The sequence below is a fragment of the Dipteris shenzhenensis genome, chromosome 2 (genome assembly GCF_047967505.1).
Source record: "Dipteris shenzhenensis isolate YYH24624 ecotype China chromosome 2, Dip_SZ_1.0, whole genome shotgun sequence".
Taxonomy (NCBI): Eukaryota; Viridiplantae; Streptophyta; class Polypodiopsida; order Gleicheniales; family Dipteridaceae; genus Dipteris; species Dipteris shenzhenensis.
In genome coordinates, this window is record NC_141597.1 from 8,592,277 (window position 1) to 8,604,774 (window position 12,498).

At 43.0% G+C, this 12,498-nt stretch overlaps 1 protein-coding gene across 1 annotated transcript; it reads right to left on the reverse strand.

The window, feature by feature from the left end:
- Window positions 1-421: 421 nt before the first annotated feature.
- On the reverse strand, window positions 422-4,263 carry LOC147904298 (uncharacterized). Its single transcript, XM_087385238.1, has 2 exons — window positions 4,138-4,263; window positions 422-674 (listed from the first exon to the last, which is right to left on the reverse strand). Exons 1-2 carry the CDS (start codon window positions 4,248-4,250, stop codon window positions 422-424), a joined length of 366 nt encoding a protein of 121 aa, XP_087241364.1. The 5' UTR covers window positions 4,251-4,263.
- Window positions 4,264-12,498: the final 8,235 nt, after the last annotated feature.

Consider the following 12,498-nt stretch of genomic DNA (forward strand, 5'->3'; position numbering starts at 1 on the left):
ATTAGCTTCAAAAAAACCCAGCTACTTTATCAACACCCTACAGTATTGTATATCCATATGTCTTTAAAGATGAATATATATCCATACATCTGTGAATGGCTTCAGTTTTTTTGACATTACCCACCAATCATATCTACAGCTGAATTCCAGTTCTTTCCATGGGATCTGCTGTTAGACGTGTCAAAACACTCTAATTTCCACTCTCTATCATCTCTTCATTTTTTCTTAGAGATTTCAAACACGTACACCATGTACACATGTGAAAGAATTATTTCCTTGCCAGGGTAAGGGAATCAACCATTGTTATGAAAACCAAAAAATTCCCCGTCTTTTGTTGCTTCTGGATTTTCCACAGTATATAAAAGTAGCCACGCACATACAATGATTATTGGTCTTATCAAGCCAACCACAACACAGGTACTTACTCTGGCATGATGTGATGAGCTATTAAAAAGGCTTTTCCGAAGTCAGCTTCCATGCACTTCAAGCTTCTCGAGGCAATTGGAAATTTGTCGAGTCTAAACAGCAAAGTAATTTTTTGGGAAATGCCCATAAGTCCTGCTGCACTCTCTCCAAGTGGCTTGCGAACAAGTTCTATCACCTTCTCTTGGTCATTACGAAACCATAGTAGAAGAGTCTTATATGCCCCTTCAACCAAGCATGCTACCTGAAGGCTATTATATTTCAACCGCTCATTAGTTTACACACACCTAAAACCCTCCACAGCATAAAAATAATGAGAGAAACATACTTACAATGAAGGCTGTAATTTTCAAATATATTCTTACCTCCCTTCATACCTTACTGTATTGCACAAACCTAGTAATTTCAAATACCACAAGCATTTTAAATGTCCATGCCACTCATAACTTGGAACATTAAGCCATCAATCTGGAATAAAAGAAAGGTGTCTACATCTCGAGAAAATGCTCATCCTAAGCCCTTAAATTACAAAATGAGAGGTGAAAATCCTACACTCAATAAGCAAATCCTTAAATAAGTAACATCATAGCGTGGGTGTATACAGCTTGGTAAGAATTTTGTGTTTCACGCTCTCAACAAGAAACTTGAATGAACTCAATCAAAGTAAACCAGGTAGGACAAGGGCTGGTTCAAGACGGGAGGCACACTATGCTGGATGCAGCCTGGATGAGTCCACTGTAAGATACAAAAGAACCTGACAGCTTCGAGGATGCTCAAGACATTGGGCGTTGGATGAGAGCCATGAAGTCAGAGTTGGATTCTATGCAAAGAAACATAACATGGGACTGGTGGATTTGCCCATTGGAAAGAAAGCTATTGGGACCAAGTGGGTGTACAAGATAAAGCAAAAACCTGATGGTACCGTTACAAGTACGAGGCAAGGTTAGTTGCCAAAGGGTATTCTCATCGAAAAGGGATAGACTATGATGAAACCTTTGCCCCCACTTCCAGGATGACCACCATCAGATGTGTTGTTTCATTGGCTGCTCATTTTGGGTGGAGAGTTCATAAGTGGACATCAGAACAACCTTTCTCAATGGGGACTTGCATGAAGAAGGGTATGTGAGTCAGCCTGTTGGTTTTCAGGTGCCTCTTCGAAAGACTAAGTATGCAAGCTGCATAAGGCACTTAAAGGGCTCATACCAGCCCCACGGGTTTGCTATGAGAAGATTCATTCATGTTTGACAAATCAAGGTCTATGGAATAGTCCAACTGAAATTTCCCTATATATCAAGAAGGACAAAATGGATTTGCTCATTGTCATCCTTTATGTGAATGATATGCTGCTCACAGGCACAATCGAAGTGAAAATTGCACATTTCAATAATGATCTTGAAGCTTCATTTGAAATGCCTGATGTAGGTTACACTATGATCTCGGCATTCAATTGATGCAATCAGGTGAGGGCATTGTTCTCAAACAGTCCAAGCATATACGAGGACTGTTACAATGTTTCAATTTTCATGATTGCAACCGATTTCTACTCCAATGGAGCCTGGGCTGAGGCTGTCCATGCACGATGCAGGAGAACCATTTGATGCTAATACAGACAGTTAGGCTGTTGGATGCCTTACATACCTCTACAAAACCGTCCAGAAGTTCAATTCAGTGTAGTAGGTTTATGCACAGCCCAAAACTTGGAATGCTATAAAGCGTGTTTTCGGAGATCTGCAGGGTACTCAGTCTCCTACCATGCTTTCAGTGATTCAGATTGGGCTGGCGAATTATGACACCAAACACTCCACCAGTGGCAATTGTTTCTATATTGGCAGTTCATGCTAGTGATGTGAAGCTGAGTACAGGGCAGCCTTCAATGTGTATGGTCAGGCGATTGATGGCAGATCTCCATGGTAGTTTGCAGCCATCTTGTCCTGTTCTCATTGACAATAGAGTTCTGTTATAGTGGCACGGAAGCCTATGTTTCATGCCCGCACAAAACAAACATGATCAGTATGTCAAAGAGAGATTACATATAGGAGAGATCAAGTTGATCCACTGTCCTACGCATCAGAATGTTGACAGTTGCAGATCTTTAAACCAAGGCTATACCCAAAGAAAAGTTTGAAGCTTTCCACAAAGCTTTAGGCTTACTTCCATTTGGTGAATGATCTATCTCTCACCTTGTAGATGTTCACACATCACTACAAGGGGATTTGTAAGATGTTAGTTGTGGGTTAGTATAAACCTCGTCCTGAACGGCATCAGCAGGATCTCCAAGCACATCATTGTCAGCTCCGATATCCTCATCCTTCAAAAGAGGCTCCTCACCCGCCTAGCAATTTGGAGAGAGAGAGATGTGTGGAGGGGAGGTGTGAGGTGCAAGAGGGGAGTAGGGGTATCTGAAATATCACCTAGGGAGGCCAAGGGGATGGAGGGTGAGAGGAGGGAGCTGTCCAAATCGTCTTCTAGCACATTTGGTCCCCCTTGCAAGGTGCTGGAACGTTTTGGCAACCAGTGACCTCTCTCCATTGCCTGTAAAAGGGCCCCATTAGGGTCTAGAGAAATACATAATCATGTGCAAGGTGCTGGAACATTCTGGTAACCAGTGACCTCTCTCCATTGCGCATTTGGTCCCCTTAGGACAGTCACGTGCAAGGTGCTGGAACGTTCTGGTAACCAGTGCCCTCTCTCCATTGCCTGTAAAAGGGCCCCATTAGGATCTAGAGAAATACATAATGACCTAGTATATCTGACTTTGGATAAGGACCCCAACTTTTAGGTACTCCATCTCCCTCTAAACTAATTGCTACTGTTACAGAGGAAGCAGTTGGAAGCTGGGAAATCTCAAGAACTTGTCCAAAGGCCTCCCCCAATTCACGAGCTTGAAATAAACTTTGGTATGGCTTGGGATGGATCCTTGAGAATCAATCAAATTGAAGACAATACCTCCTAGGCAAACAAAATCTAGCTGGAACAAGATGAATTCCATTCATGTGGCCTGCCCAAGATGGTGCACGGAAAAAGGGGCGAATTGAAAGAGAGAAGAAGAAGAAGAAGAAGAGAGAGAGAGAAAGGAGGGGCTAAAGATGGAGGATTTCAAGGGATACGATGGAGAATTTTAAGGGATACAAATAATAACAAGTGCAACTTAGCCCAATCATTAAAATTCAAAGAAAATAAAATAATTTGAGAATTTTCACTTTTGCAAACTGAGCAAAACTTTAGTCTACCCTACCCATCAAGGGCAGGCCAAAAAGCCCCTATCGAGAAGTCTATTGTCTCCGAGCTGAACCATCTGATGCGAAGGAAGTCCTTGAGGTACCAATCACAAACCTGGCTTCTTAAAGAATGAGAGCCAAATGCTCTGCCTATCAAAGTATGTCTTGCGTGAAAGAAATGATCTTCCCAGCCGGTGGATCAGCTGATGCCATTACACACGCCAACGGGGCTGGCTGACGGCAGGTTGACGGAAAGAGTCGAGTGCGTGTGTGGGTGTGTGCGCGCGCAGAGACTAGAGCAACGCGGTTTGCAGCTTGAGGTTGGTCCGTTATTGGTTGGTTAAAATGCTTATCTCAGGTACCAAATTCCGCCATAGCTAGGCATGAGGATCGGCAGTTCATTTTAGTGACTCCGAATTTGGTTATTTGCCACGATTGCTCTACACAATCAGATTGCAGGCGGACGCCATTCACTGCCGTGAGTGAAGCATAATACCTTAGATTGCCAAGAAGGGAATCCATATAAACACGATATTGCAGTCTCTGGGCATGTCTCCTTGCGGCATTTTGTATCCATTCCCACGCTCGTGTCCCTACGACTGATTGCATCGCCTATCGATCTGCTGCCAGCAGAACGAATTGGTTGATATTGTTTTGTTTTGTAACAAGGAAGTACAAGTACTCTTGAGCACTCCGTCAAGTTCGGCCACATGCAAACGATTGTCAAGATGAATGAATGATGCAACCGCTTGCAAATGCAAAGAGATTTGCAAACTGTGTGTGTCTGTACGAGAGAGAGAGGGGGAGACACAGAGTTCTCAAAACAAGGTGAATTACATTCAGAGGGCCTGCCTAGAATCGCCTTTTGAAATTGTTGTGTAGACGAGCGAGTGGTCTGACTAGTAGATGTAGTTAGTACCGTGAGTGGAGTTTGGTTTGTTTGCATTGTTAGCCCAAATGTGGTCTAGTGTGGACCCATTGATTGTCAGTGCGGTCTTAATAAGTTGTTGCATGCTTCGCCCTTGCATGAATTCTTTGAGTTTTTTAAGTGAAGGACCTTGTTTTAGGTAGCAAATGTTGAAGTTGTCTGTTATGTAGGTGGGGGTAGATGGTGTGATCGGTTTGAACACCTCGTCAAGGATTTCCAATAGTGTTCGCATGGTAGCTAAGGGCGCCTTGTAGACATTGATAATTGCTACAGTGTTGGTCCATGGTGATGTTAGTATAGTTAGTAGACACTCTACACCTTTTTTGTAAGAGAATGCTGACCGTTAAGCTTGTGCAGTTAACTGTTCATGGTATTCTTGGTTTGGCATGACACAATAAGTGAAGTGGCAAGCATGGATGGATGATTTTTTTTTCTTGAAGTGCTAATTTTGCATTGAAGTTTGAAGCCGATGGTTGTTGTGGAAGCAACGCTTCGAGTAGGCAAGGAAGTGGAACCATCTGTTGATTCGTGGAGATATGGTGTAGGCATATACTGTTTTGCAAACTTGGCTTTGTTTTCTTCAATTTTTTCTGTGTTCATTGTGTACATGTCATGCCACATGGGAACTTCATCTTGTGAAGAGTGCTCATGTTCATTGAAAGGCAAGTAAAGCAAGCATAACTCGCGATAGTGGTTCTCAGGATCTTTTGCCTTGCTAATCGTGTTACCTTCGGACGTCTGCGTTTTTTTGTTTGCTATGCTCGGAGGGAGTACCCACTTGCGTACTCTGCCAAGCATATGGTGGAAAGTGCGGAGTTTCATTTTGAATATTTTGTGATGATGTCGGCAAAGAAAACATCAGTTCTAGTTGGCTCCATTTTTTTGAGCTGTGCTCGTCTTTTTAGCAAGAGCGTTCGATCATCAGCCGAACTAGTGTCGATGTAGCAAAACTCTCTTGTTGTGCTTGTCAAAGGCAATGACAAAGACACATATACTTCATGTTGTGCACTGATGTGTTGAGTGTTCAGTATGGCATTCTCGACTTTATGAAAATGCTCATTTGCTGGAGCACTTGTCTCAAGGCATTGATCCAACGCTTGTTTCATAGCTTGTGCGGTGGCTTTGTCAATCTTTGTCATGTACGAGCTGCAATATGTAGCGGCTCCATACACATTAAGGACAAACTGTATGTCCGTATTTGCTCCCCATAGGTTGGACAAGGTTGGATTAAATTAAAGTTGTTAGTGTAAATATCTTTTGGATGTCTTTTCAAGAAGAGTGTGGGTTGAGTGACATTGGAGCGCAAGGCAAGCAAGTAGTCTTGTTCCGAGAGTTCTAGTTCTGAGAGAAATGTGTCAAAGTCTTGTAAGTGGATGCTGTTGGGATATCTCAAGGTGTATGCCTCACGCACACCTTATGTTTCTATGTGTGAGTGCTAGAGGCACAGTTAGGTGCCCACAAGCACAGTTAGGTGGTGGAAAAGCCACATAGGATGATTGAGTGAATCTAGGAGCAGATTGAGGAGATGATTGTGGAGCTTTGAGGTCATCAGTGATGTCAGTGAGCTTGTGTGAGGTGCCTACTTAAGGACCTCTCTTTTCTTCATTCCATAAGCAAGTATTCTGATTTTGTGTCCACTCTACTCTTTCCTTTCAGTGTTCCAACATGGTATCAGAGCCATTTGATCCCCCTTGAGCCCATTTCTGCCACATCATCATCTTCTTCCTCTTCTTCTTCTTCACCATCTCTCTCTCTTCTTCCAAAAATTTGCTTGAGCTTGTTCTCCTCCGATTCTCACCCATTTCCCACGCCCTTCCAGCTGGAGATCCTCTTGTTGGGGCGAATTTCAGGCTGCAAGGAATTTCTTGCTGCGTTTTCTCTGCGCCTGCTCCTTCTTTGTCTAATTCCTTTCAGGGCAAGCTTCTCCATACCTAGAGCTACCTTGTGCTGAAATCTGAGCAGCAATGGCTGCATATTGAAGGAGAAAACAGAGAAAAACTAGTCGACTTTGTTGAAGAAGGAGAAGGCGACCTGACACATTTTTTCGCCTCTTCTTCCCAGAGGATCTACTGTGGTATACCAGCTTTCTTTTGCCTCAGAAAGCCCCCTTTCTTTTGCTTTGAAGAGTGTGCTATAAGCCCTCCAAGTTCAGCTCTCTAGTTTTGACAGTTTTGACATGCTTTTGAAAATGATGCTACATAAAATGCTACTCTAGCATTTCTGGTCTTTTGAAGTTTTCAATAACTTCACTACAAGTGTTGCTTCAGTTTTGTTTTGACTTGCTAGACCTGGTTTTGATTGGAAAGTGTTTATTTCATCCACTTCTATGAAGCATGTAAAAAGAAGCATCATTGTTTGAAATCTAGTCACTACTATTTGCTACATCAAGTGCTCATATTTTGGGAGTCTTTCAGTTATTTTTGCCTTGTAAGAGAGATAGACACTGCCCAATATCTGGGTTAGACCCTCTCATGGAAACCATATATAATCTTGAGAAGTTCAATGGAAAGGGCTTCCATACATGGCAAATGAAGGTGAAATTTGCATTGATGCGGGAGAACTTATGGGGACTTGTCAAACCTACTCCTACCGCTTCTTCTACGGCCTCAAATGCTGGACAATCTTCAACTCCGACACGACTGGCAAGGGATCCAGCAAGAGAAGAAAAAACATATGGTATAATTGCTCTAGCTTTGGGTGATGATTACATACATCATATCTCTGACTTGGAGTCTCCTTCGGAAGCTTGGTAGAAGCTAGACATGATTTTTGGTGCAAGCTCTCACATCTCTAAACTATCACTTAAAATCTCTTTCTTTGAATTAAAGATGGCAAGTGATACTACTTTAGCTGCTCATGTCAACTATATGCGGAGTCTTATGACTCAATTAGCTTCTATCAACTCTCCTATCACCCCTGATGATGCTATGGCAGTGTTACTTAAGGGTATGCCTGAAAGTTTTGATCACATTGTTAGCACTTTGAAGAATCTTCCCAATCCTAACCTTGAAGGCATTATCTCTGCTCTCCAAGAAGAAGAAAGGCATATGGAGCTAAGGAAAGGCAATGACACTGCTTATGTTATGAAATTCCAGAAGGGCAAGTATACTCCTTGCAATCACTGTGGAAAGACAAATCACCTTTCAAAGGACTGCTTCAAAGTTAATCCATGCAAGCACTGTGGCAAGAACAACCATCATGAGAAGTTTTGCAGAGCCAAAGCAAAGACAGAAAATGCAAATCTACTTACAGTGAATGAGCCTCCACAAGATGAGGCATCCTTTGAAGATTATGCATTTTAAACACATCTCTATGTATGCTCCAGATCTCTCTTTTTATGTCAAGGTTCTCAGCCTGGATAGTCCTCCAAAATGAATGAAAATAAATTATTGTGTTTTGTGTGTTTTGTAAACACCTCTGGTCACCTTATGATGTAGGCCATGTGTATGTTTTGTTCCATGGTACCTCCTGCAGACATTGTGTGCATGTACATGCAGGGGAGATAACCATTGGAAGGTCTGTTTGTATCCCTTTTGTTTACCTTACACCCAAGGGAACCCTTGCTAGCATGAGAACCTAGCCATAGATTTATCCTTGACCACCATGAGATGGCATGAGAAACTATGAGACTAGATGTATCCTTGACATAGCCTGAGGCATTTCCTTGAGGGGGGGTTTGTTGGGATATCTCAAGGTGTATGCCTCAGGCACACCTTATGTTTCTATGTGTGAGTGCTAGAGGCACAGTTAGGTGGTGGAAAAGCCACATAGGATGATTGAGTGAATCTAGGAGCAGATTGAGGAGATGATTGTGGAGCTTTGAGGTCATCAGTGATGTCAGTGAGCTTGTATGAGGTGCCTACTTAAGGACCTCTCTTTTCTTCATTCCATAAGCAAGTATTCTGATTTTGTGTCCACTCTACTCTTTCCTTTCAGTGTTCCAACAGATGCAACCATTTTCAAGAGCTTCGTAGATCTTGTTGTAATTGTGTTTGCAAAAACTATCAAGGTTTGCATCGTTGATGGGTTCCAATATCTTTGTTTACCTCATTAGAGGTCTAGGGAAATGGAACTGACAAGCTTTGCATGACATCTTGCATGTGGCTTGGTGCTTGTTCTGTTGAATGTCTTTACGGTCATTCAAGAGAAAAGAGAGATGTCAGTGGTGATGTATTCATCGACAAATTGCTCAATTGTCTCATTGGATGTTGCACTGTATATGGGAGCGTTTTCAACCCAGAGCAGACCATGGTCATGCTGACTTCCTCTATTTTGAAATTATGTGACAAAGAAGAAGTCAACAATTTTACCAAGGATTGTGGGGTCACTTTTTATAGTATCCGTTTCAATGCTTGAGATTTCTGCACATAATACCTTGTTGTTGTCACAGGGTCATTACGAACAAGGTAACGTACATCACAATTATTGTGTTGTCTGTTCTTGAGAATAGTTCATGCAAACATGAGAGGAGACGCGCTCATGTTTTCTCAGTGGATGACAATGTTAAGAAAAAACATGGAGGGCCCAATTAATGCAACATTGCAAAAAGGTTTTTTTGGAGTTTGTGTTTGTGTGTAGTCAGTAGATGTTCGCATGCACATGAAGTCACGAAATCCTATATGGTATTGCAACAAGCGTTCCATGTCCGTGTCCTTCGCAACATCTTTGGCGAGGATTATGTGCCCTTGCAGCTTGCCCTTTCTCATGTGAACCCATGTAGATGACAAGACTTGGCGTACAAGTATTTTCATGGTTTTGAAAGAAAGATTTTCTATCGAGTAAGCGAATCGACGGTCTTTGTTGACAAGCTCCCAATGCACCATTTTTTGGGATGTTATAATTTCATGGGTGGTCGTAAAAGATTTTGGGGAAAGCAAGTTCCTCGTAGTGTGTCTCTTTGAAAATACTCAATGGTGGAAAACCTTCACTTGGTGCAACAGAGATTGTTTTGTCCTCGAAGTCAACAACTTGTTGTGTTGTGTAGATACCATGCACAAGTGTATGTGTCTCAACAGCTTAATTGTCTTCCTCAGTGTCAATGTCATTTCCCTGTTGCAAGTTGTTTGCTTTGTTAAGGGTTTCTATGTGTTTCTCCCATAAAGGATTGAGCACCAAACCTGTGGAACTATATAACGGTGTCTGCAAGAGTTCTTGCAAAGCCTGCAACGTGAAAGTTGGGCGTACAAGTCCACTCATGAAGTTGTGAGTGTATGAAGGCTTGTGCTTCAATGCTACCATAACCATTGGACTACTACCAAGAAAACAAGGAAGAACGTGTTGTGCCCTATCAACATCAGTGAAAACATTCACAACACCTCCACGAAGTCTATATTGTCCATCAAATGAGAGCTCGTAAATTTTTGGCGAATGTCATTGGGATCACAATAAGCCGTTCCTCTATGTTGTTGAGGGCACTTGAGTAATTTTTTTTGGGGGAGAACCATGTTATGTAGGCAAAAATTTGGCAAGCAACGTTTGCGTATTTGTCCTTCACATAATGCACAAATGAGTATGAAAGTTGGTGGTGTCTTTTGTATGCAAATGCAAGAACTCCCTAGTGATAGAGGGCACACCTAAGAGTTTTGATCTGAAGGAGAGGGAGTCACAACAGGTGCATGGGTATGAAGGGATGTCCTCAGTGCTTTGAAGGTATTTTGCAAACAACAGGCTGACTAATGTTTTCACTGTGATAACATTTCTTTGACTTTTGTCTTTTATGTGTGCCAGAACAACAGGCGGCACGATATTGGAATGGCCTACTAATGACTTGCACGTAGACATAAGTGTGTGGTATATCTTCTTAGCAATGTTGGCAACATTAATGTCATGTGAAGGATACAACATCATGTATTGTGTAGTAATGTCTTTAGCGATCGTATCAGGAGTTTGTGCCATGAAGTCACAAGTGCTACCTCTTGGGACAATGTCCATCCAACATGGCTCCACTTTCTTTGCTTTGGAAGAAGGGGAACAGTTTTTGTATGTGTTGTGAGCTCATTCACTAGCAAAAAATGTGTTTGCAAAGATGACATGCATTGCACTTTCATTATTGTGTCTACCCCATTGTTTCCTACTTTGAACACCTCAAAAGAGCTATCTAGCACTGTGCTACAAACAGTAATGGATCAAAGAGCGTGAGCTGGAGATGTTTTCCGACATTCAAACAAGAAGATCAAGAGTGGTTGTAGCTACGCATAAGTAATATGCATCAGAAAAAAGGTTCACCCAAGATGGAGGGAGATGATCTGTACTAACAAATAATGTTTCAAACAAAATATCTACCAAATTGTCATACGCAAGTGTCAGAAAATGTTCAAGTAAGCATCTAAGCAAGTTCTTGTTTTGTGGGAATTTTTATTTAAATGTGTTAAGCTTGTTGAGGTCAAAGCCCTTCAATGCATTTCCATTGTTCATTTCTCCTTGTGATGTATTTAGCTAAGGCAAATGGTGAAAGACTGAATCAGTTCTTTGAAAAATACATAGGAGCATACAAATTGCACAAGAACTGTCAAATTAATGCAACAAGGCAGTACACGGAGAAGAAAAGACTACACATTCTTCTCAAATGCAACCAAATGATCGGAGCTATTGATGGTGAAATTTCCAGTAGGGCGCATTCCCGAAAGAATAGATCTAGTGGCTAGCAAACTACCTGCGTACAAGTCAAGAAAACGTGTTTCAAGTCGCAACAAATTGTCAACCTGTGTCCCTCGGATCTAGATGGAGACATTGTTGGCACAGAGTCCCCTCTCTCTACCACCCCCCTCCCCCCACACCCCGCCACCGGTGTGCAAGCGCCCGCCTGTGGCGCACGCCGGCCTGCCCCCATGGCGTTGCCTCGCAGTGCCGCCTCGCCCCACTCCCCCCTAAGCTGCCCCGCCCGCCACCTTGCTCCTCGCCCTGCCGCCCGCCTGCCACCCCCGCCACCCCACCACCTTGCTCCCCGATAGTAGCGCCAAATGTTGGCTCTTTCCTCCTGCTTTGGTAGGAAGAGCTGGGTATTCTCAGTATGCAGGGTTCCGAGCCTTTTTGTCACCTACAGATATAGTGGGGTTGTCGGTTGTAGTATATGTGTAGCTTAGGACCTTGAGTCGTGTTTCGGTGAGAGACGTATGCTTAAGTGTGGTAAGCAAACAAAGTGCATGCATGTGTAAAAGGAACGTGTATCATCATGATTGAGGTAATGAAGGCTTTTGCCTTCATTGGGGGTTGCAAGGTTTAGAAGGAGGTTCCAGGGTTAGAAGGAGTTCCAGGGTTAGAAGGAGGTTCCAGGGTTTAGAAGGAGTTCCAAGGTTTAGAGAGAGGTTCCAGAGTTTAGAAGAGGTTCCAAGGTTTAGAGGGAGGTTCTAAGGTTTAGAGAGAGGTTCCAGAGTTTAGAAGGAGGTTCCAAAGTTTAGAGAGAGGTTCCAGAGTTTAGAAGAGGTTCCAAGGTTAGAAGGAGGATCCAAGGTTCAGGGTAGAGTACATGGTGGAGAACTCGTCTCCCTTGTAGATCATGGAGTTTAAGGGATGAGGAACAAAGGGTTTAGGGGGAGCATAGGAGTGGGAGAGAAAGAAGGTGTAAGAGCATGGGGGAAAGAAGAGAGAGGAGGGAGGAGGAGGAGGGAGGAGGAGGAGAGAGGAGGAGGCGGAGGAGGGAGGAGGAGGGAGGAGGAGGGAGGAGGAGAGGGAGAGGATGGCTTGCAAGGTTGGAGGAGAGGGGAGGAGGAGTTGCAAGGTTAGGACATGCTTTTGAACGTGGAGTGCAAGGAAGCATGGACACTTGAGACAAATGCTTGGAATACCAAAGTAGACTCCACACAATGCCCCAAAGAGTGCGGGCTTCATTCCATTATGGGGTATTTATACAAGTTGGAGAGCTTCTCTCTCTGCATGTGGAAATTGTAACACATTCTCTTTGTACATGTAGAATTTGTATATAGAAGTTGT